Source organism: Aristolochia californica, unplaced genomic scaffold, assembly GCF_029961685.1.
Source record: "Aristolochia californica isolate CCGP_79_NKW_82.1479 unplaced genomic scaffold, dmAriCali1.0.hap1 SCAF_7, whole genome shotgun sequence".
NCBI classification, from domain to species: domain Eukaryota; kingdom Viridiplantae; phylum Streptophyta; class Magnoliopsida; order Piperales; family Aristolochiaceae; genus Aristolochia; species Aristolochia californica.
Window position 1 is genome coordinate 3,621,339 of NW_027182268.1, and position 22,591 is coordinate 3,643,929.

Sequence of the window (22,591 nt, forward strand, 5' to 3'; positions counted from 1 at the left end):
TCGAAATGAAGGATCTCGGACAACTTAAATATTTTTTGGGGATTGAAGTTGCAAGATCGAAACATGGAGTCTTCCTTTTACATCGAAAATATGTGTTGGATCTTCTAGCCGAAACCGGAATGTTTGACTGTAAACCAATAGAGACGCCGATGGAAATGCATCATAAACTCGAAATTCTTCCAGATCAAATTCCAGCAGACAAAGGACGTTATCAGCGATTAGTTGGAAGATTAATCTACCTATCCCACACAAGGCCCGATGTAGCATATACAGTAAGCGTTGTGAGCTAGTTCATGCATGCACCAAGTGAAGAACATATGGAAACAGTCTATCGGATCTTGAGATACTTAAAGAGTGCTCCAGGAAAAGGTTTGTTATTCTCAAAAAAAGGTATCTTTAGTATTGAAGGGTATACAGACTCTGATTAGGCAGGTGATCAGACAACCAGAAGATCCACGTCGGGTTACTTTACTTTTGTGGAAGGGAATCTTGTCACTTGGAAAAGCAAAAAACAGAAGGTAGTATCAAGATCAAGTGCTGAAGCTAAATTTTGAGGTATGGCTCATGGTGTATGCGAGTTGTTATGGATACGAAATATACTGAGAGACTTAGGGATTGAATACGACAAACCTATGAATCTTCACTGTGATAACAAGGCAGCTATCGCAATTGCACAAAATCCAGTTCAACATGATCGCACTAAACATGTTGAAGTTGATCGTCATTTCATCAAAGAGAACCTCGATGCAAAGATTATACAATTCCCCTTTATTCAATCTACGAGTCAGATGGCTGATATGCTCACAAAGGCAGTATCAGGGAAAACATTTCATGGTATAATTGACAAGTTGGGTTTGACTGATATCTATACACCAACTTGAGGGAGAGTGTTGAAATGTATAGTTGTATAGCGTGATCGGAGGAAACTGTATAGCGTGATTGTTTCCTCCGATCCCGTGATTATATTCTTGATTCTATTCCTTGATTTTAGGATCTAAATTGATCTTAAAATCAACTTGTAATGTATTATAAATAACCTCCTAACGGAGAAGAACAAACTCATCGAAAAACCATTCATTCAATCTCTTTTATTATTTTTGGTTCTCTGTTTTCCAGTAATAATCAACTGGGTGCTTCTTTGACTGTTAGTGCAATTCCAGACGATCTAAAAATAATTACAAATAATTTACTTTCACTCGTGATTTTCGAATGATTTTTTAGGTAAAAGCGAAAATAAATTCGAATTAACTTTCACCGAGTGTGCGTCTAAATTAAAAACAAATTGATTGGTGTAGATTCAAAAATTGACCAAGAGACATTGAAATTATTACGGACAATCTTCTTCGATGACCCGTGATCGGAATAAGTACTGGATCACTGCTCCATTCATCACGGATTCATCGAAAATCTTGACGCGCCTTCCTACTTTCTCCACCGCAAATTGCAGTCTGAAACCATTCTTGGAGGAGTCCCACTGACAGACAGAAATACGGTGGACATGACAGATGAAGCAGCAAAAGCTGTATTTATTTTTATTAAACCATAATTAATACAACATCTATTATACAATTACACCGAAATGGACAATCGGCACATTCTCCGCGTCGCAGGTGAGATGAGTTAAATTCAGGATTACAAAAAGTTGGTGTCTCCCGATTACATTGAATAAAACAGCGATGACATCCTTTTCCTTCCAATCGATTCGAGCTCTCGTTTCTGCATAAGAAATCTTGGAAGTTGCAGAGCTTCGACCAGTAATGGTTTCTCTCCCTACTGTAATTTATAACATTGCATAACTCTGCAAATCTATTAAGTACTCTTTTTATGCACCCATTAATTCATAGAAAAAAAAAAAAAACTCGAAAGAAAACCATTTTTTGCTGCTGCAATGAAAGAATGTCTGTATGTGGGATGCTATCCCCCATTGTTGAACGATCAGATCTCATCAATAATAGGGTATTACTGGAGGAGGTGGCGATGCATAGGATACACCCTTGATCGGTGGGAGGGGTACGTCGGGATACTGTGGTGGTGGCGGCGGCGACAATTTGGCTTGAGGTGGTGGAGGAGATGAGTACGAATATTTAGGTGGAGGAGGAGATGAATACGAGTGTGTAGGAAGTGGAGGAGATGAATACGAATGTGTAGACGGTGGAGGAGACGAATACGAGTATTTAAGGGGTGGAGGAGATGAGTACGAATACTTTGGAGGAGGCGGAGATGGTGGGGTTGAATGATGAGGAGGAGATAGTGGTGGAACCTCGCATCCGGATGGTGGTGAGGGAGGAGGGGAGACAGAAGGTGCCGGCGAATAGGATGGTGGACTCTCCTTCACTGGCGGCGGTGGCGGTGAAGCGTAGTGATATGTCGGCGGCGGGACATGGGTAGGAGGTGGAGGTGAAGGTGGTGGTGCTGAATAATGATGAGAAGGTGGGGAAACGTGTGGAGGTGGAGAGGCAGTCACGGGAGGCGGAGGTGGCGATGAATAACTATAGATAGGGGGCGGCGGCGGCGATGTATAACTATAAGAAGGTGGTGAAACCATTACCGGTGGAGGTGTATGATAGTAGGTTGGAGGAGACACTACGATTTGGGGTGGTGGGGTAGAACCATAATGGTGAGATGGAGGTGGCGAAGATTGATGATAAGTTGGCGGAGTAACCTTCACCGGTGGCGGTGGTGGGGGAGATTGATAATGAGTGGAAGGACCTTCAACGGGTGGCGGAGGAAGCGGAGGTGGGAACTTTGTGGGCGATTCTGAAGGAGGGGGCGGAGTAATGGAACGACGTCTAGACCTGCTCGGATTGTTACCCACCGGCGCCGGAGGTCTCGATGTTGGAATCGGCCTTTTCTGACGAGCTTGTCGAGCATTGCAGTTAAACTTGCTGCAATCAACCGGCTTGGCTGCGTCCGATGAGCAAACTCTCGCAGTCTTTTGCCCGCTCGCGCCTGCAATGCAGTTCTGCCGTCCGTCTTGCACCAACCCTCCACCGCTCGCCAGACATGGCGGCGCTCCGGTAAAGAAGTTGAACGAGTACGTGAAGTTCTGGAGCCGGGGCAACTTGCACACGCTGGACGGAATCGTCCCCGTCAACCGGTTGTGCGCCACGTCCAACTGCTCCAGACTCTTCATCTTCCCAACAGCATTCGGCAAAGGCCCCTGCAGATTGTTGAAGCTCACGTCGAAGACAGTCAATTTCTTGAGCTTCCCGATCTCGGGGGGCAGGCAACCCGTCAGGTTATCGTTCATCAGTATGATCTCGTTCAGCGTCTTGCCCATGTTGCCGATACTGACCGGAATGCAGCCACCCAGGTTGTTGTTCGCCATGACCAGAACAGAGACGGGTGAGTTACCCAGGTTTCCTGGGATTCCGAAGCGTAGGCGGTTGTCGTTGAGAAAAATAGCATCAAGATCCTTATCGAAGAGATTCGACGGGATTTGGCCTTCAAAATCATTGAACCGCAGGTCGAGGTACTTGAGGGAAGGGAGGGAGAGCACCACATCCGGAAAACCCCCGACGAATCGGTTGTTGCTGAGATCGAGCTCGAAGAGAAGCTTCAGCTTGCGGAAGGTGTCGGGAACAATACCACAGAAGCGATTGGAGTTGATGTGAAACAAGGCCAGGTCAGTGAGGTAACCCAACTCAGTAGGAAGGAACCCAGCAATGTCAGCGTGGTTAAGGTCGATACCGGCGACGACCCTTAGGGAAGAGTTAGACAAGGAGGGAGCGCAGAAGACACCCTTGTAGGAGCAGACATCGGCGCCATTCCAGTTGGCAGTGATGTTGGTGGGATCAGAGAAGATGTCGAGTTTCCAGGCTTGGAGGGCAATATAGGCCTGAAGGAGCCTGGGGTTCTCGAATCTCAAACTCGGGTCGACGGTGACGGCGTTGGAAATGGTTTCACCGGCCCAGGCAACCGGGATCTGATAGACTCCGGCGAAGAGAAGGACGAGGAGGGCAAGAAGGGGAGGAGGCATGGTGGGGGAGAAAATGCGCAGGCGACATGGGGGAGTCAAGATGACAACCCTTATTTATAGTGTCGGTCACTTATTTTTAATTTGTTTGGCTGATTATGATTTTATTATTTCCTAACCCTCCCCTCCCGCCCCCTTATGATTGCACGTATGGAGAGAGTCAATCCGGTAATTTCAAAACGTTAGACTCGGTCAGTAACTCATCCAAGTGGCGAGTCCAGCCATCTCTGACGACGAGTCAACTGTAAAGAGTAATAAGATCCATAGGATACGAATTTCAAACGCGTTTTCTACTAACCCAAACCGGGTGGCGGGTGGCGGGCCGCCATCGTCGCTTCCCCCGAGAAGCCACGCCTTGGGGCCTCCACGGACAGAGCAGTCATCTTCTGTCTCCATCACACCGTCACCATCACACCGTCACCGGAGCCTGAGAGAGAAAAATGTTCCGTGCTTTAGGAGACGGAAAAGGAGCCACCTGCGGAGGCCTAAGGATTCGGGAGTAACGGCTCATCCATACGTTTGTCAAAGTCACGCAGTTTCCAGTTTCGAAAAGCTTCAAAAGGTTTTAAAAAGGTACGTTTGTCAAGGTCACGCAGTTCAATTAAATACTAGTCAGACTTTTTTCTCCAGTCCTGTTACCGCCACCTCCGTCTCCGGTTAAACTGAGATAATAAGAGCAGAAAGATAAATGCAGCATAGTGGTCCGAATTTATGTGTGGCCAACAAGAATGATGGGGGCAATTCACGACATTGTGGTCAAGAATAAAGCAAAGAATTTAAATAAAAGTTGAAGAATCGAGCCCTGTGATGGGGATGTTAAGGCAGCCTGCTGCGCTTTGATGGACTTGTTCAGGAACCAACCAGAAAACAACGAAGGCTTCTTTTTAAAACATTACCCAAGAACACGCCTTCATTTACAGCTCATTCCGAAAAAGGTTTTTTTTTTTTTAATTCCCAAAGCCGTAGATGCTGTTCTTGCTACCAAAATTAACTGCCTCCTTTTTTCAGTACTTAATCGGCGATCACCAATAGTCGATGCCTCAGTTCCTGTGGACTTTCCTCTCTAGCAAAGTCGATGTGCCGACGTGCCTTCTCTCTTTGGAATTGATACTGAGACGCCTGGTAGATAAAATACAGAGAATGAAATTTCAAACCTCCTGCTTGTCGCTCTGCTCGAAGGTTACCCAGCTTGAGAAACATTTCATGTGAATGCACTTGGAGGAGCTTCCTCAGGAATCTGCGAAAGGAAATGTAAATGTCAGACATCAACAAGCAGCCCAATTGGAGTTATGCAAACACGACTTCAACTTACCTCCTTGGAGTATGAAGAATAGCAGAGGCAAAGAGAATAGGAAAATGCTAGTAATGTTTATATTACAAAGAAAACTAAAAAACTGATAAACTGAAGTTGATTTAACAATAATGGAAGTAATATCTGAAGCTACATCATTTTTACAAAACACTAATAGTGAAAATTTACTAAAAAACCTGAATGCTGAATCCAACACATATTGGGTTATATGGCATGGAAGAAGCTTTTTTTATTTTTGCTAATTATCCCAGATCTATATTTATTAAAAGATAAATGAAGAACCAGTACAATAGAATTAATATGTAAATTGTGCCGTTTAACTGTGAAAGTAACACTGTTCCAACGAGAAAAAGGCAGCTGAACTGAGTGAAAGATTGATGAAACTGGAATTTTATCAGGTATCTTGAGTTTGTATCATTTAGTCCTTCGAAACACACCACAATTTGACCCAAGATGCTACTCTTAATCCAAGGGATCAACCAATATAAACTCTATCCAGTGCAAGTCAAGTGGGCCCTATACTTTGAAATTAGGGCATACCCACAACAACCACAATAAGAATAAGCAATAACACAGATAATCCTCAATTCAGATATTAATCACCACAACAAGCAGTTTAAACCTCGATCATAATGATGATGCAGGCAGACGAGATGCAGATAAGAGATTATATTAGACACAATGAAGATGGCGCAGGTAGGGATGAAGCAAAGGCTTCAATGGAGAACCCTCCAAGGGTACAACAACAGTAGTAGTGATAGCCTCTAGAAATAGTTCAGGTAGACATTCAAAGAGCAGAAATAGTGCAGCATAATCTGAGCCAGATGGCCAAAACAAAACGAAAGCTGGGAGCAGTGGGTCAGGGAGATGGAGTTCTGTCATCTGATTAGGCACTGTCTTTCTTTAGTTATTGAGGGAGAAGCAGCACTTGAGGCTGTGTTGAATGAGCACTCAAAAGCTTGAGCCCTCCTTATCCCATTCACTTGAGTGAAATTTACATGAAAGAATCATTCTGCCCTTCATTACAAAGATACTTATAACTCCATAAATACAAGTCAGAATTCAATGAAAATTAAAATCTAGAGTGCTCATATGTAGCCTAGCTTGCTGTAACTTGATGAAACCCATATGAGATTGTGAAATGACCAAACCTCTATACCAGTATTCTAACAAAACAACTACCATAATACTGAAATCCACCATTAGTCAGGTGTTAATTTCATTGTAGCACAGAATAAAGGCTATCCAAACATTAGCAAAATATTTACAACCCTCACGATGCTTAGAATCACACCGTAAAGAACTCAATACCAACATAATAATATGCGTCTTTGAGTTAAATATATCCCCCTTGAACAATTGTCAAATTAGTCTTGACTCTGATTTGAAATTTTAATAAACCCTCACCCCTTCTTTTTTCTGTTGAAAGCAGACAAAAGTACCACTTTAAAAAGGTGTAATTGATTTATAAATTAACAATAATATGATTAAAAAATGTAAGTGATCCACCTTTTTCCCTCCTTTTCTACCATTGCCAAGAAAGGAAGGGTTGGTAAGAAGAAGGGGGAAGGAGGCCCCTCCCTCTATTCTTCTCTATGAAAGAAGGGGGAGCAGCAATTTCTTCAACCACTCTGTTCTGGAGAGGAGGATGGCCTCCACATTACCCCTCTCAGGGACAAGTGAGGTAAATGGGTGAGAAACCCACCTTTTACTACCTCTCTCCCATGAGAGCGCTTTATTTGTTTGAAATAAAAATTGTAAGTCAAATACGAGTAACTTAATACCCTATTTTTGGGGTTGTTTCAGTGCTTTTTCATTGGAAAATGAAAGCACACGATTGAGTATGATAAAATTTCAAAAAACAGGGATGAGTGTAACATAGCAACTTTTGGGGGGATTGTGTATAATTAACCCGTTATCCTAACATGCATAATAGCCACAATCACGCCCATGAAAGCTTTAGGTTTTGTCATACTCCAGCTCTGTAGTCACTTTTGATGATTTAGGTCACTAAGAAAAGCACATCCTTGTCCTATGCTATGAGTCTATTAGAGAGCAAAACAGGCTATAAAATGCCCACAAGCAGCAAGGAAAGGACCCCCACATGCATATCAGCCCCGCACGAAGTTCTTACCTCTCCTCGTTTCCATTCTGTCTTCAACCAAATGCTTGTGTCTTTTCCACTCTCCTTAGCATCCCTGCTTGTAGAAAAAGACCACAAATTATAGCTAAAGAATCTGATAATGATGCATTTTGTTAAAAATAAGAGGTTCAAAAAATAAAATAAGAAATATTCTTTCACTATTCATCCTTGCATATTTGTTTATAGGGCTTTATATAAACTTACAATGACTGAGCAGCTAAAGATGCTTGACCAACTACATTAGTATCAGATGCTTTGAAGACACTTGCCAACTGATTATTTGTTGACGAGAGAAAACCTGAAGTGGCAACTGGAGATGTGGAAAAAGGGTTGCTTCCAGCATCCATGGGTGTCATGTTGAGATTCTGAACATTTGATGTTGGCCCACTTCCAAAGGGTAGAATTGAATGTTGGCTACCAAATGATCCTGTACAGGCGAGAGCTCAATAACTAGCATCCAATGTAAATAATGAGCTTATATTTAGAGAAAACCTATAAAGTAGGTTTTACACACTTAACAAAATTTGTTTTTCATAATTTAATTTGATATTGTCATACTCTACCAGGAGATTTTAAATGTTAGCCTACTTCCCTAAGGGTTGAATTAGCTGCTGCCTCCTAAATGATCCTGTGTTTGAGAGAGCTTAACAGCTACAAATGTAAATGAGCTAACATGAAGCATACACCTGTAAACAAGGCCTTAAATACTAACTAAATTGCCTTGCATGATACAGTGACTGACACTCTACCTGGAGATTTAAACATTGGGCTGCTTGTTCCAAGTGTAGCCGATGATGGATTTGGAGCTGAAAAAAGATTAGATTGCCCAAAAGCATTGTTGGATGGAAAAAAAGTCCTGCAAGAATACTGCAAAGTTATCCAAGAATGGATTTAAACATCTAACCAGAGGCAGCCAGTCATTTCAAAAGAATCTAGGCAAGTAAAAGATAAAGTGAAACAACAAGATTTGCCTGTTTCCAGATCCTGAGTTAAGCGTTGACCCAAGTTGACTAAAACTTGTTACAGGAGGGACACTGTTTTGACCACCAAAAGGGAGTCCAATGGAGCTGGTCCCATTGTTCATGTTGGGTACAGAAGAACTAGGATGTTGTGGAATCGCGTATGGATTTCGGAGCAAGTTCTCAAACTCAATTAACTTTGAATTGAGTAAGCTTCTTTCTCTATCAATCTGCATGACCCACCAGAGAAAGACTTTAGAAAGAGGTTAAATCAGTCAACAAATTCCTTGAAACACCTAAATATCAAATATGAAAGGGCCTATAACAAGCCAGTCCAATACATCACTGTAATACCAGTTATAATGAATTAAGAATAAAGAGGAGAGAGTGGAAAGGAAAAAAGAAGCAGATTTAAAACTGTCAACACCTAAACAACTAAGGATTGGGACAGGCCTCGATTATCTCCTGCCGGTGCACGGACATCCATCTTAGACAACAAATGATGACAGCAATAATTTGGTGAGGCTCTCATAAATAAAACACGAGGAGGTTTAGGCCAGAAAATATACCCAGCAAAATCATAGAATTAGCAGCAATATGAATTACTGGAATGTTAGTAATTTGAGTTATTATTATATGAAACATGTGTTGGTGTAACGTGTACTGGGCCTCTGCATTGGTTTGCTGTTGACACTAGGAAATAATGCACTCCTACGAAGGATTTGAAAGTAGTTAAGTAGGAGATGGGTAGTAGAGAATCGGTTGAGCATGGAAACATAAGGTGGGTAGTTTCTTGGGGCTTGAACTGGCATGAATTAGTGTTACTGGGGATGCTATAACACACCAGGACCAAGAAGTGCAACTAGCATCATTTCACCTTGGGGACAAGGCCATACATGTCACCGATATTTTGCATTGATTTAGCTCGATATGTATCGGGATATCTTTGTCTAGGCCACATGCATTTGATTTGACCCACCTAAGTGTGAAGACTTTGAATTTGACCCATCCTCTACTACCAATCAAATTTAGATCTTTCAGTGTCTTTAAGTAAATCGACTAGCAAAACAACCAAACAACCATCTTCAAAAAAACTAGCAAAAGAGAAGTGAAGCTAGAGAGTGGCTCTCTTCCGAACTCAACTTCCAGTCAAATGGAATGAAATCAAGAGAAATAAATGTATATGGACTGCTCAAAAAGTTCTCAGTAACCATCAAAATGAGAGAAATTAATCAAAAGAAGTAAACAGATGAACTTCTGAGATACTTACAATAGATTGCAAATTTAATCCTTGTTTAGCATCCTCATATGCACACGCTCGCAGCTCTTCATAGCTTATATCACCATGAATATCACATGGATGACTAGACACAAATGAAGTAAAAAATTTAGACCAATTATCACAGTTAACTATTTGAAAGAACAACAATATGATGATGATGACGATGATGACAACAACAATGACAATGATGTTGATGATGAAAAGTAATGTTTATATAAGCAAAAGTTTAGCACAACCTAAAACCAAAAGCAGAAAAAATTAATAATAAAAGAATTGCAAAAAAATTAATGATAAGAGGGAAGTTAAACTTTTGCCAGTCAAAAGTAGAATGACTGATATGAGCAAGAAATCTTGCAACTCACAGTTGTACTGGTTTTGTATCCATGTAAATGCGTGATCCTTCTCCATCAGCAGTTAGTTTAATTTATAAATAAAGGTGTTAAAACAACTCATACAAAAAGTAACAGTCAGAAAACAGATTTTAATTGAATTTTCCAAACCATTGCAGCATTCACTTCTATGGGAGAACAAGGCCAAAAGAGTCTCTATATAGTTCTTACTTTTTGACACCAAAAATAAAAGAAAAAAAAAGGACAAGCAAAGGTCTTCTTTTAGATAAATAAATATACATGGATCAAGTCTGAGAGGGTGCTATATTCTTTCATTTAATGGTAAGAATAATTCAAATATATAAACATGTATAAATACATATGCCAAGAGTAAAAGTTATAGTCAAGAGGAAAAATTAAAAGATACAAAAAGTGGATGGCATACACATGCAAGGCAAACCCTAGATTACATTAGTGAAATGCGCATTTGCACCTTTATCACTGGAAACTTAAACACATAAATGAATTCTGCATAAATTCTCTCTACATGATCTCAATAAGCTATCTCATGGATTACCATTTCTTTTCTGGGTTTCACCAACTACACGCATGACTACTGTCATAAGTTCAATATTAACTCATTAAGCATGCGACATACAAGAATCAAGGGACCTGAAAGCCACTTATTGAAGTTGGAAAAAAACCTACTTTTTACAATGGCCATAGCATGTGAGCTTCCAAAGTGGTCTCTCATTTTGAAGATCTTCAATAATTTGCTGCTTGCATACTTCAGGATCTGTACACCTACATTTCCATCCATTAGTACAGTATATATCAATCAGACCGGTCTTTGAATTCATCCACTGAAATAATAAAAAATAAAGACCTCATACAGCATTATAATGTTGTAAGTAGAAACGCATATGTCAAGAAGAGAGAACTTACTTATGATTCACTGCCTGTGACTGAGTATCATTCTGCTGAGTTGGTGCAGAGGCACCAGCAGCCAGAGCTGAGAAACGGTTCCACTTGTTTTCAAATGGCTGAAGAGTTAAAGATTACATGAAATAAGAAGTAATAACAACCGTTCTTAATAAAACCATCAGTGTACTTGTTTCATCTTCTGCATTTAAATCATCGCCATTCAGCATATCATCAAAGTCTTGCCCCAACTACGTTGTCATAGGCAACATCGATTCTTTTATGTTGTGCTTTATCATTGTTTCTTCATTTAATAAGGACAATAATACTTTTCAAGAAAAATTTAATCCAATTATAATAATCTTTTGAGCATATGATGATATCAATAACCACAAGAGAGATAAAGAAGAATGGGTTTATGATAGAGTAATGATGGTAAATATAAAGATGCAAAGGTTATTAAACAAGTAATAGAAAGGCATCTTACTTATTAACCATAGTAGAAAGTTTCATTGATTGACAAAGACTGACACCATCAGGTATATCATGAAAATGCTAACTCCACATATGGACCTGTGGAGCTTTTCATAAGTGAAGTGGCAACTTAATAGGTATGCCATGTCACATCTGTAAGAACAAAGGTGGTTAGATCTGGAGGTTGAGGTTGTCTTGAACCTCCATTATATGGGAAAAACCTTTATCAATATTAGGTCCTTTGCTCCAGATAAAACTATGAGGCAGCCCCAGTTATACCACTGCACTTCACACCAGCCATCTCCAATAGTTCTTCCACTTCTTCTTGTTTCCTTTGTTTTTACCTTAGCCACTTTCACTGCTTTTGCTACCACCACCACCATCCCTCTAGTTATTGGCAGGTGCAAATGCCTAGCATCTTCATCTCCTACAGCCACCATCATCAAACCTTGCTAAGAGGTGATGGCAGCAGCTGTAAGAGGTGGCAACAGCAGTGGCAGTAGTGGAAAGAAGGGAAGAGGAGAAAGGAAAAATCACAAGAAAAAACCAAAAAGAAAAAGAAAAAGGTGGAGGTGGTGGCAGCAGAAGCGGCAAGAAAGATGGACAATGAAAGAAAAAGGGGAGCTTCACTATGGTTTTGCTAATTCGGCATTGTCCCTACATGGCATGCTATTTAGATGACACATCAGATGTGGAATTTTTCAAGCTACCATATCTGTTGAACCTCAAAGTTCGTACTAATAATAGCAAACATCAAGCTTCTGTTATTTTTTATTTTCCTGTTAGGACTATAAAGAGACCTCTAAACTTCACAAAAAGAAAGTTTGTGCAGACATACCTTGACTTGGTTCTGATACCTGTGGCCAGGATCTAATCCACTTTTCGATTGTGTGCTGCTATGTGCACCAAAACCAAAAGGGTTTGGCTTTTGTTGTTGTTGTTGATTTGTGGGGAATGACTGAGAGCCATTTTGGACACCAAATCCAAATGGATTGGGTTTTAGCTGTTGTTGAGGCTGTTGTTGAGTCACATGTAGAAATTTGCAACGATCACCATATTGACAACTGGAAGAGGGAGAAAAAAATCTCAAACATATTATATCAAGAACAATATCATGAATGTTCTCCACTACAAAATTAAAATGAACTTACAGATTAGGTTTTTTTAAAGAAAATCAACCAATAACTTAAGAGTGAAATTTCAAAATTTTAGGCGTAGTTGTACAGGATTGGAAGAAAGTAAAAATGTAAAATCAAGCAAAAATTACAGATATTTTTGCATTAGATTCTAAAATAGAGTTAATCTAGGAAGAACCCCAACGAATCCCCCCACCCCACATTTTATGAAGTAAGAATTCGCATGAAGAAATACCCACATGGTCCCTGAGCTAAAAACTCACTCGGTCCACAGGATCTTGGAAGAGTTACCAAATCTTGCAAGATAATTAGCAATTATAGAAAAAGAAAAATTCTAAAGAATTTTTATTAATTAAAAAAAATAAGATACATGTTAGTCTCAAGATCCCTATTGAGATAACTTTGATGATAACAAGCACTTAAGCTACAATGATGTGTATTAAGTATGTCTTGCAACTCAAAAAGCCCCAAACAACCAAAACAAAAAGTGATAACAATCAGCTCATGCCAACAAATCTAGTTGCACCATCCAATCAAACAAGAGAGCTAAGTATAGCAAGCAAGACTAAAACACAAAGCCATCCAACCAGACAAGAGAGAGAAGAGGTTTTGTTGTGTTCACCCAAAAAGAGGAAAAAAAGAGTAAAAATAGCAAAAGGAATCGACCACATAGCACAGAGTTGACCAATTTAATAGGGAAACTAAAGTTTTAAAGTGCCAAAGCCCAAAGAAGTCACTACAAATTACAAAAATTCAAAGAAGTCAACCACATGCAAAGGAGTCAACTACATGCACTTAGAAAAGCTATGGAGAAAAGCAAAAAGGAGTGTACCATTGTCAAAAGCAGTCAACCACTAGCAGAACATGGCAGAAAGAAAAGAAGCTGACCATTGTCAAAGTAGTCGACTACATGCACAAAAATTCAAATGGGTAAATCTTTCAAGCCTAGATCCGAGAGTTTTAAGTCTCCAAAAATGGTGACTAGCCTACCATTGTGTTCAAAAGAAAAAATAGGTTTTATTCATACTTTCAGAACTTTTAGACCTACTTGTCCTCTAGTTTTGCATAATGACAAAAAGGCATTTTCTAGCCATAACGTTTTTTTTTAACATTAAGAGAGCTTTCTATTTAACTTGCCCCAAACGTTGAAAATTTTCAGCCATAGTGTTCTTCAAGCCCATAAGCTGTCAGACACAAATTTAAGAATTTATGTCTCCTCCAAGAGTCAAATAGAAGACAAATTGGGGAGTTTTCTTCATTGAGCTGAGTATATCTGGGCCTTTACTTTGAAATCCTTATTTACTTAGCATATCTTGTGTTTAGAGTAATTGATCGTATATGTTGAAACCATAGTACTTACTCTAGTATTTGACTTTGAAGGACCTTTTACATAGCTATTAAGATTTGGGGGTAGAATTTAAAAAATCCAAGTATTTGCATACACTTACTTTGAAATCATTTAGTCATACTTGGTTGAGTACTCTATATCCGAGTCATTGCACTTTGAAATCGCTCATTAAAGTTCAAATAAGTACTCGTGGGCTGACATTTGAAAACCATTTAACTGATTGAGCTAATTAGTGTGTGTTTTGAAATTTGAAAAACCAATCCTAGATACATTTTGAACTTGTCTTTAAAATCAAGACATTCAGGACTTATTGAACTGATATCACATAAGTAGACACATAGGATTAGGTGTGCTTATTATTTGTACTTGAATTGTGATATTTGCCTGTACTAGAGGCTTTTATATTTAGGTGGACTTGCAAGCAAGCAATCCTTGCATTTTTAGGTCAAGCCTTGGAAGGCAAGACCAAACTCATCTCAATTTGATTGAGAGCAACCTGTGTAGCTGAGTAAAGGTTCGTAAATCTTGTTAGTTGCTCTAAGCGATAAGTCCTTGTGAGTTGTTGCAAATCCAACGTGGTGTCTAGATTAGAGTGGCCTAGATAGCTGCAGAAAAATCCCTTTGAGCTCTAGGTTGGATAATCTAGTTTGTTGTTGTATTTATATGTGCAGGTGAGCTTTGTAATTTAGTTGTTATGGTCAGTTGAGTGGCTTAAGTTCCTAGGAGGGCAGTATTGTAATTGGCCTAAAAGGCAACTTGCTGTAAGTGTCATTTAGCAACCCTAATATGGTGAATTAACACCAAGGTGAAAACACCTTAGGAGTGGAGTAACACTTCGCAGAGAGGATAATGAACCACTATAAATTACTGCATGTTTATCATGAGTTTGTTGTTTAAATTATCATTTGTGCTTGAATTTTGATTTCAGAAATTACAATGCACAACAAACTTATACAAGATTATAGACACATTTAAAAGGGTTGAATAAAAGAATCAAAAGAAAGTTAAAAATTAGCAATGAATATAACAAACTTATTCACCCTCTCCCTTCTAGGTTTGTTCCTCACTGGATCGAACAATGTTTAGTCCAAAGCATGGTATGGGTTTCTCTAACTTAAAAGAACATTCACCCTGAAGCTAAGAGTGGAGATGCCTAACCGAAGTTTTAATACTAGGTTGAGGATAATCCTACAAACAATGTGGGACCATTCTCAACTCACCCTTCTCATTTGCAAGCCATTCGTTTTTGCTCTAAACACATGGACAACTTTGGATATATGGCAAATTATACATGGAAGCCCATTGACTTTGCTCCAATATCATGACGAGGGGCATCCAATTCAAAAGCTCAAGTTTAGAGTGAAAAGGCTTAACACAAGTTGTTAAACTAATTATGGATTGTTCTAGCTATTCTTAACAGTAACTTCCTCCTACTAACCTCTAATTTAGAAACTTATCAAAACTAGGATTCTTACTTTCTTAGAAAGGAAGCGCTGAAAACACTTGCCGCTAGAATTCTCATCCATGTGACCATCGTAAGAGTGAATCAGGGGCAAAAACACTATGAGAGGACTTAACAGAGCAAGTACCTAGTCCCAGGAGATTGTATTTCCAACCAGTTATGCTTAAACTAGAACCTAATAGAAATTTCATTCTACGTAGAACTGAAGTTCAAGAAAACCGTTCAAGACATTAATATTTGAAATGAAAAAAGAAAAAATCAGTTACAGCAGCTTGCAGAAGCAGAGTTTACCAATAATCCGAAAGTTCAAGGGAAGTAGCTAGTAGAAAAATCGAAAAATCATATTAAACAATGAAATCAAGTGGGCAGAATTTTGGGCAAGATACAAGGCTGATGAAAAATCAACAGAAGGCAAATTGAACCCTCAAAAAAGTGTGCTACTCCAGAAGCATCCTTGAGTTTTGAGTTTAGCGAGGCGACATGGAGGGCCGCAAAACGGATCAAAAAGGTTATAAAGATAAATAATTTACAGATAATAACAGAAAGCATTAGTTAACACAAACCTGCCGCGCTGAAAGTTTCGACATGGTTCTTTTTTCCGATTCATCTGTTGTTCATTCGGTTTTTTCTGCCCTGGTAACACCCAAAACGTCCTTACGACTCAAAGAGGTGAAAGACCGAAGAGACTTTCTTACATGCGAACCTAGTCCCTCCACAAGGGAACTACTGGAATTGTTCGGCTCCTCCGTGGTCACCTGTCAGAGAGACAGAGAGAGAAGGAACTTCGAGAGAGAAGAATAATCAGGTAGCCCGCTGGTGAAAACTAACCGGAGGTGTGCAGCGCGGTGGCACCGAGCTGAGCCAAGCTCAAACCAGCAGTGCAAACTAACCGGAGGTGTCCAGAGGGTGGTGTCGACCTCAGGTTTGAGCATGGTTTGATCCGAATACTTCGAACTAGCCTCAAACCGGAGGTGTGCAGCGGAGCCGAGTTCGAACCTGTATATGTTCGAGGTTAGATTAATCTGAATACTCCGAACTTGAGATGGTGCAAACAAACCAGGGGTGTGTCGAGCTGAGGTTTGAGTTTGGCTTTCTGAAATTGGAATCAAGAGCTCAAAAGCCAAGTTCGAGCTCTAATTTATATTTAAAATTATAAAAATTATAAAAATAAATAAATAGAATATTATGATGAACTTAGTACTATTGAATGGCAAGTTATTACGGTATAATCCAAGACTTTATAACGGAGTATAGTAATGTATAATAACAAGCTTAATAGACCTAAAAAATTAGCAAATATCTCTATTAATAATATTTATTTCACTAACAAATAACAATATTAGAAATTGAAGGACCAAAAGGGTTCTGATCGATTGTCTTTGAGGTTGAGGTAAATAATTATTAACCAACTAGAGAGGGAATTAACGAGAGCAATTCAAGTAAAGGGTATTTTCATAAAAAAATTGTGCTAACGAGTCGGCTCATGAGTTAACAAGTCGAGCTTGGAAAATTTAAAGTTTGGTTTATTATACATAAAAACACCTTATTTCAAGTTAGAGTTCGAGCTGAGCTTAAGTAAAAATTGAATTGAATAGAGTTTTTTTCGAGTTGAGCTCGAACGGTGAGAGAGTTGATTTGGCTTGATGTCACCCCTATGTGCAAGGGTTAGATTAAAAATGGATAACCCGACCCATTCAAGTCGATTAGAGGGGATGAATCAACCCCTTACTCTGTGAGAAAAAAAATCCTATATAGATTCAGGACACCCATATAGAGATTCGATAATCTTTACAACTATTTTGAGCCAAAAATCATTTGATAACAAGCAATTTCATAACAATAGATTCTTTGGTTCAACCTAGTTAAGAATGTTACTTCTCTTATTCAAAATTTTTAACTTAAAAGAATATTTGGACATTTATTCCTAATAAGATCAAATAAGTTATTTTGGACATTTTCCTCCCCTTTTGGAATTGTATTTCCATTGAAAGGAAAAAGAAAGTGCTTCAAATATTCCAACTGAAAAATTAACACTTGTTACACTAATATAAAAAATACTGCTTAACTAGTATTACGATTTAATTTTAAACCACTAGCGGAAGACCCGTGGTGGCTCCCCTTGGTTCTTGAACACTTGTTACAAAATATTGACAAGCTATCGACTCAAAAGGTGAAGCGTTGTAACAAAAGAAGAAAATAAGATCTATATAAGATACCAGTTAAAAGAGAGCTTTTTCAGTGACTATTTTTCTTGTTGTTATACCTATGTCAGTTATGATGCCCTTGTCGATATCAATTCAATACATACATTTGTGTAATAAATTATTGTTTTTCATTTAAATAAACCAAAACCCTAATTGGGTATTTAATAAAAAATGTGATTTCAAGTAGAGTAACAAGTTATTGTGATTATTTTATAAATTTATAACCCTATCTTGAACTTTGTTCTATTTAAACATGAAAATGCTTCTAATAGGTATTCCCAATTGAGACTTGAGAAGGGAGGTCCCTTTTTTAAATTCCCAAATTACCCCGCCCGCCCTTTTTAATGCCTTGTAGAGGGAGTAGAGTGGCAATTCTGAAATATATTTAAACACGTACGTTGTTGAATGCGCTCTTGCTTATGAGCCAGATAAAATCGTGATGACTAGAAAAAGGATAATGGAAAGAAATCATACGAGGAAAAGCACCATCACCGATGGTGGTTCCAGGCATTCTTTCCGGCTGCAATGCTGCCGTAGGCGTCCTTGCAGCTGCAGTAATACTCTCCGCTGCCTCCCAATCGCCGCCGGATCCTGAAACTCTCTCCAACATTCCACAGACTCTCTCAGGTAAAAGGATGCCTTTCAGCTTTCACCTCTCCCCTTCCATGGACCTGAGCAACTGTTTTCGTTTTTTTTTTTTTTTTTTTCCGATTGAATCTGCAGGAGACGATGGCAAACCTGCAAGAATCCAAAGGCCAAAATCGCGTAAAGCAGAGTCCTGTACTATTAAATGTGTCACCACATGTATACGCGGTGGTGCTGGGTCTCCCGGAGAAGGCCCTCTTAACGCCAGAAGGTACCGCGATTTCGGCTTATTTTCGTCTGCAATTCCTTTTAGGAAAATTCTGATCGATTCACTAGATATGCAGCTCGGATTTGGCGATCACTGTTTCCTCGAATTTCGAAAATGTAAAGAGATTCTGGTTTAACAAACCTATACGTTTCATATTCTGATTCGTTTTGTTTTTCTGCGAATTTCCTTAAAACTGGACTTGATGTGATCTTTCTTGACTGTCTTCCGGTAACAATTCTATATACAAGGAGATTGATCCATGTGCATCATTGATTCTCCGATTTGCAGGCCGCTCGTAGTTTTCAAGGACGGTTTCACAAGTCGTAATTACTGGTAATTATTCTTTCAATGGGGGATTTCTGCATGATAAGCGATATGGTTCAAACTCTGATAATCCTTTCTTCCTCTAATGATCAAATGCCCTATTCTTAGTTTTTCTTTCTTTCGTTTTTTGCTTCAGCCTGGTGGAGTGCTCCGATATCTGCAACCTGATCAAAGACGGCGAAGAGGGGAACTGAGATTCTTTCTTCACCAAATACCATTAGAATTGGTCAGAATCACGATGCTTCTGTTCAAAGGGATATGTTTCAACAGAAATTGTAAATTCAATTACTGGGGAGAAAACAAATTTGACAGATAGAAGAAGCTAATTGATCTTTGTCACTTTCCTTGTTGGTTTTCTAATGACTACGAGTTCTTAAAGTGCCTCTAAGGCATCTAACTGATCTTTCAGAATCCACACTAAATCTACTCTTAAGATCACAATTCAAGCTCATAAGTCTCTTTTAATTACTTGATTTCAAAATTAAAATGTAATAAATCTTGGATTTGTTTTTGAAATGGGAGACAAACATAAAAAATGACATAAATTCAAATATTGATTTCACAATTCAAGTTCATAAATAATTATCTCAGTAGTTTTGACGATTTCAAAGTAGAAGATCACTAGTTCAAATTTACTCGACCCCAAATTAGAGGAATTATCAAATTTGTTCAAATTAGTACAAATTTACTAGTTTTGAGGATTTGTACTCAATTGATATCAAAATAAGAGGATAAGAGCACTTAGATTTTTGAAAATCAACCCCAAATTATTAATACTGCATAAATGCCCTTCCAATTTCTATTGGTGGACTAATGATATGATTTCAAAGTAATGGTGCAAGGTTTCTAGCAAGGAATATGTTGTGGGCCAAAAAGGATTATGGGATCCTGAGTTAAGTACTTAGTTTTCTGTTACTTACCAGGCCGGTCTTTTGGATAGTATTAGCTGGGTACATAACATAATATACCTAACGATTAAAATTTTCCAAATAAATGCTTAAATTACTTAGCTCCTCAGAGGATGACTTCTCAAGTCTTCAAATATGAACTCCAAATTGTTTTGAAAACTTAAATGTGCTTAGGAATAGTCATTGCAGCCTTTTCAATTGAGAGTCTAAAATTTTGGGGCCAAATGTACTTAAATAAACAAGATTTCAATAAAATATTTTACACTGGTAAATCACTTAGAATAACCTATATTATACTTAAATGTCAAAATAGTACATTGACATATGGTATGATCGATCATGAGTTTGATCAATCATCCCAAATGTAGTAGCATGATCGATCATACAAAATGTTGCTAGGAAACTTCTATAAAATATGATCAATCATCCTTTATTGTAAGGTCAATCATATAAAACTCTGCATAGCTAGTTCTATAAAGCATGATTGATCAATCGAATTTACCCAAACCTTCCAATCTGCTAGAAAGATGCTATCAATCAACCTACATGATCGATCATATAAATTGCTACCAACAAGATGCTATAAAACACGATTAGTCATACAATAAGGGATGATTGATCATATAAAATTCTACGTAGTTAGTTCTATAAAACATGATTGATCAAACAAATTTACCCAAACCTTTCAATTTTTCTTCACATTCTTTGTATAAAGTTCCATCAAACTCCTATATATTTCTGTTCACGTGCTTAAAGATTTGGTAGTTTGGATCTGACTAAAAGAAGAGTTATCTCTCCAAAAGAAAGATGAGTTTTAAGTTTATTCTTTTGTATCATAACTTTCTTTGTTAGAAGTTCTATTAGCCAAAGCCTAAATAGGATTTAAACTGTCTACGTACCTCTAAAATTTCTCATAAATTAATACCTCATGCATGCATTGTCACCAAAAGCACTTGCTCTCAACGTTTAAAGAAGCCAAAGAGAAGCTTGGCTCTTGCTTCTGCCTTCTCTATCACATTTCTCCACCGACTCAAAACTCCCATGCCGTCAGAAGAACACCTCGCCTCATTTCAGAAGCCACACCTGCTTACGAAAAAACACTTCCTCGAACCTGCAAACAGCGTTCCGCATTTCGTCGCAGCAGAGCTCGTCTCGTTTTTCTTTTAGTAACCATCTCCGCTGACCTCCTCTCCCCCTGCAGTAATTCCCCCCTCTCAAAGTTAGCAAAACCCATAACCTTTTCTTCCTCTAGAGTAATCTCTACGCCATCGCATCTGAGTGGGTTGACGAAGCCAGACTCTTCCCGTCAACGTTGTAGCATTACCGAAGTAGCCGAAGTCGGACGCGAACGGAGCAACTTTTCCCCACTTCCCTCTTTCTCCGGCGAGTCTGGCACCATCGTCCCCCACCACAAACTGGTAGCCGATCGAGATGCTTGACACGTTTGGGAACTGATCCATCAGTCACACACGCTAACTGATAACTGATGTGATGGTTCAGGGAACGTTCATAGGGGTAATTTGGTTATTTTAGGTTACGTGACTCTTTTTACGAATTTACCATTCTGGAACTACTATAAGACGCCTTCCCAGCTGCTGCAAATCCTGAACAGAAGATTGAATAAGAGACAGATCGCTCGCTCATTCTCTCTCTGCCGCGAGCCCGTGAATTTCACTGGTTGTGGTGTGGCGGTGACAATCTCCTCTTTTCATGGCTTCTTCTATGGGTGGGTCTGCCTTTCTGAGTCGAAGCTCTACGTCGAAGAAGCTTAAAGGCGGTTGTGGTGGCGGTGGGATTACGAGGCGTTGCTCGCGGCTGGTGAAGGAGCAGCGAGCGCGGCTTTATATCCTTCGCCGGTGCGCTACCATGCTCCTCTGCTGGTACATTCAAGGGCAAGGGGATGACTAGGGGGAAATCGATTATCTCTCCATTGTTCTCGCCTGAGATTGAAGCAAACCGTGTAAAGAAGCAAAAATTGTGGCTTTTCCCCCCCCTGTTTTCTGTCTTCACGACGGATTAGAGCGCTCTGCGTCTGGATCTTGCGGAGATCTTTTTCTGTGGTTGTCTTTCGACGTCTGCCGGAATACGTCGGTGATCGGTTTTTGGCCATGGTGATATCTACATAACTCCGTCGGGCGTTTTTGTTTTCTTTCTCTTTTGAGGGAAGCGAGAGGAAATAGCTACCCTCTTTGATTTTTTGTTTCTATTTCTTTCTTTTTCCATGAAATCTTCTTTCTTTTGTAAATTTCAATATAATTTTTTTGAGTATTTTTGAGTATTGTCAGCATAGATAGGAAACTTGTAACATTTTCTCATTCCAATGAATGAAAAATCAGAGAGCATGTTCTCCAAATTTCCTGGCTGCTAGCGGGAACCCGGAAGTTATTCAAATGGAGCCCCGGAGGTAACTTGGAGTAGTAAAAATTTTTTTGGGTCGCGAGTTCTACAAGACCCGGTTGGAGATCACCAGAAGAGATTTCTCCGCCTACATGAAAAATTCCCATGTCCATTAGTAACAAAATATTTATCCTGATTGGCTTGCCTGCGGACAGAGGCATCTTATCGTCCCATCTTGCTGGATACTGGAATGCAGGCAACAGAGAGCTCTGGATTTGACGAGGACTCACCCTGAAAATTACTTAATTATCATAAATGGCAATACAGCATGTTCAAATCTCTTCCGAGCGCAGTGCCTTTTTCCTGGAAATTTTCCATGACAGATCTGAGTAAGGGATATCATCCCCACCTATTTACTTTTCACCCAGATTAATCCACTCCAGTTGTCCCGATCCTCTCTTCTATTAAACCTGGAAGACCAATCAGTTGCTGCTAAAAACAGTCGGAAGCCTGACCAGCAAAAGTGTGCAATCTCTCTTAATCCAAAACGTCTGTTCTTTCAGGATCTCACTGCAATAGGAACGGAAAAGCGAGCTTCTTGTCGGCCAATTTTTCTCTTCTTC

General features: G+C 39.3%; 3 protein-coding genes across 4 annotated transcripts; 1 reads left to right on the forward strand and 2 right to left on the reverse strand.

The window, feature by feature from the left end:
- Window positions 1-1,506: 1,506 nt before the first annotated feature.
- Window positions 1,507-3,989, reverse strand: LOC137936922 (leucine-rich repeat extensin-like protein 4). The gene has a single exon (XM_068781893.1). It carries the CDS (start codon window positions 3,977-3,979, stop codon window positions 1,946-1,948), a length of 2,034 nt encoding a protein of 677 aa, XP_068637994.1. The 5' UTR covers window positions 3,980-3,989; the 3' UTR covers window positions 1,507-1,945.
- A 642-nt stretch (window positions 3,990-4,631) lies between these two features.
- On the reverse strand, window positions 4,632-16,281 carry LOC137936738 (zinc finger CCCH domain-containing protein 46). 2 transcript variants are annotated; one of them, XM_068781596.1, is made up of 11 exons: window positions 16,171-16,281; window positions 15,906-16,097; window positions 12,235-12,460; window positions 10,947-11,044; window positions 10,710-10,805; window positions 9,661-9,754; window positions 8,403-8,620; window positions 8,181-8,287; window positions 7,636-7,858; window positions 7,423-7,489; window positions 4,632-5,213 (listed from the first exon to the last, which is right to left on the reverse strand). In XM_068781596.1, exons 2-11 carry the CDS (start codon window positions 15,947-15,949, stop codon window positions 5,178-5,180), a joined length of 1,209 nt encoding a protein of 402 aa, XP_068637697.1. In that variant the 5' UTR covers window positions 15,950-16,097; window positions 16,171-16,281; the 3' UTR covers window positions 4,632-5,177. The 2 variants fall into 2 exon arrangements, with proteins under 2 accessions (XP_068637697.1, XP_068637698.1); XM_068781597.1 differs by having other exon boundaries at window positions 4,633-5,213; window positions 7,423-7,486; window positions 15,906-16,279.
- A 1,717-nt stretch (window positions 16,282-17,998) lies between these two features.
- LOC137937869 (uncharacterized) lies at window positions 17,999-19,013 on the forward strand. Its single transcript, XM_068783052.1, has 4 exons — window positions 17,999-18,173; window positions 18,270-18,402; window positions 18,688-18,732; window positions 18,860-19,013. The coding sequence occupies exons 1-4, from the start codon at window positions 18,041-18,043 to the stop codon at window positions 18,915-18,917; spliced, it is 369 nt and encodes a 122-aa protein (XP_068639153.1). The 5' UTR covers window positions 17,999-18,040; the 3' UTR covers window positions 18,918-19,013.
- The last annotated feature ends 3,578 nt before the right edge of the window (window positions 19,014-22,591 follow it).

What these genes read in the sequence shown, in the direction of transcription:
- LOC137936922 (XM_068781893.1), bottom strand. Translation starts at nt 3,979, where the DNA reads ATGCCTCCTCCCCTTCTTGCCCTCCTCGTCCTTCTCTTCGCCGGAGTC.
- LOC137936738 (XM_068781596.1), bottom strand. Translation starts at nt 15,949, where the DNA reads ATGAATCGGAAAAAAGAACCATGTCGAAACTTTCAGCGCGGCAG. An exon ending in GATTAAATTTGCAATCTATT is followed by an intron (nt 8,621 to 9,660) that starts GTAAGTATCTCA and finishes TGGGTCATGCAG; the next exon opens with ATTGATAGAGAAAGAAGCTT. An exon ending in AACTCAGGATCTGGAAACAG is followed by an intron (nt 8,288 to 8,402) that starts GCAAATCTTGTT and finishes GTATTCTTGCAG; the next exon opens with GACTTTTTTTCCATCCAACA.
- LOC137937869 (XM_068783052.1), top strand. Translation starts at nt 18,041, where the DNA reads ATGGTGGTTCCAGGCATTCTTTCCGGCTGCAATGCTGCCGTAGGCGTC. An exon ending in CATTCCACAGACTCTCTCAG is followed by an intron (nt 18,174 to 18,269) that starts GTAAAAGGATGC and finishes TTGAATCTGCAG; the next exon opens with GAGACGATGGCAAACCTGCA. An exon ending in GGCCCTCTTAACGCCAGAAG is followed by an intron (nt 18,403 to 18,687) that starts GTACCGCGATTT and finishes TCCGATTTGCAG; the next exon opens with GCCGCTCGTAGTTTTCAAGG.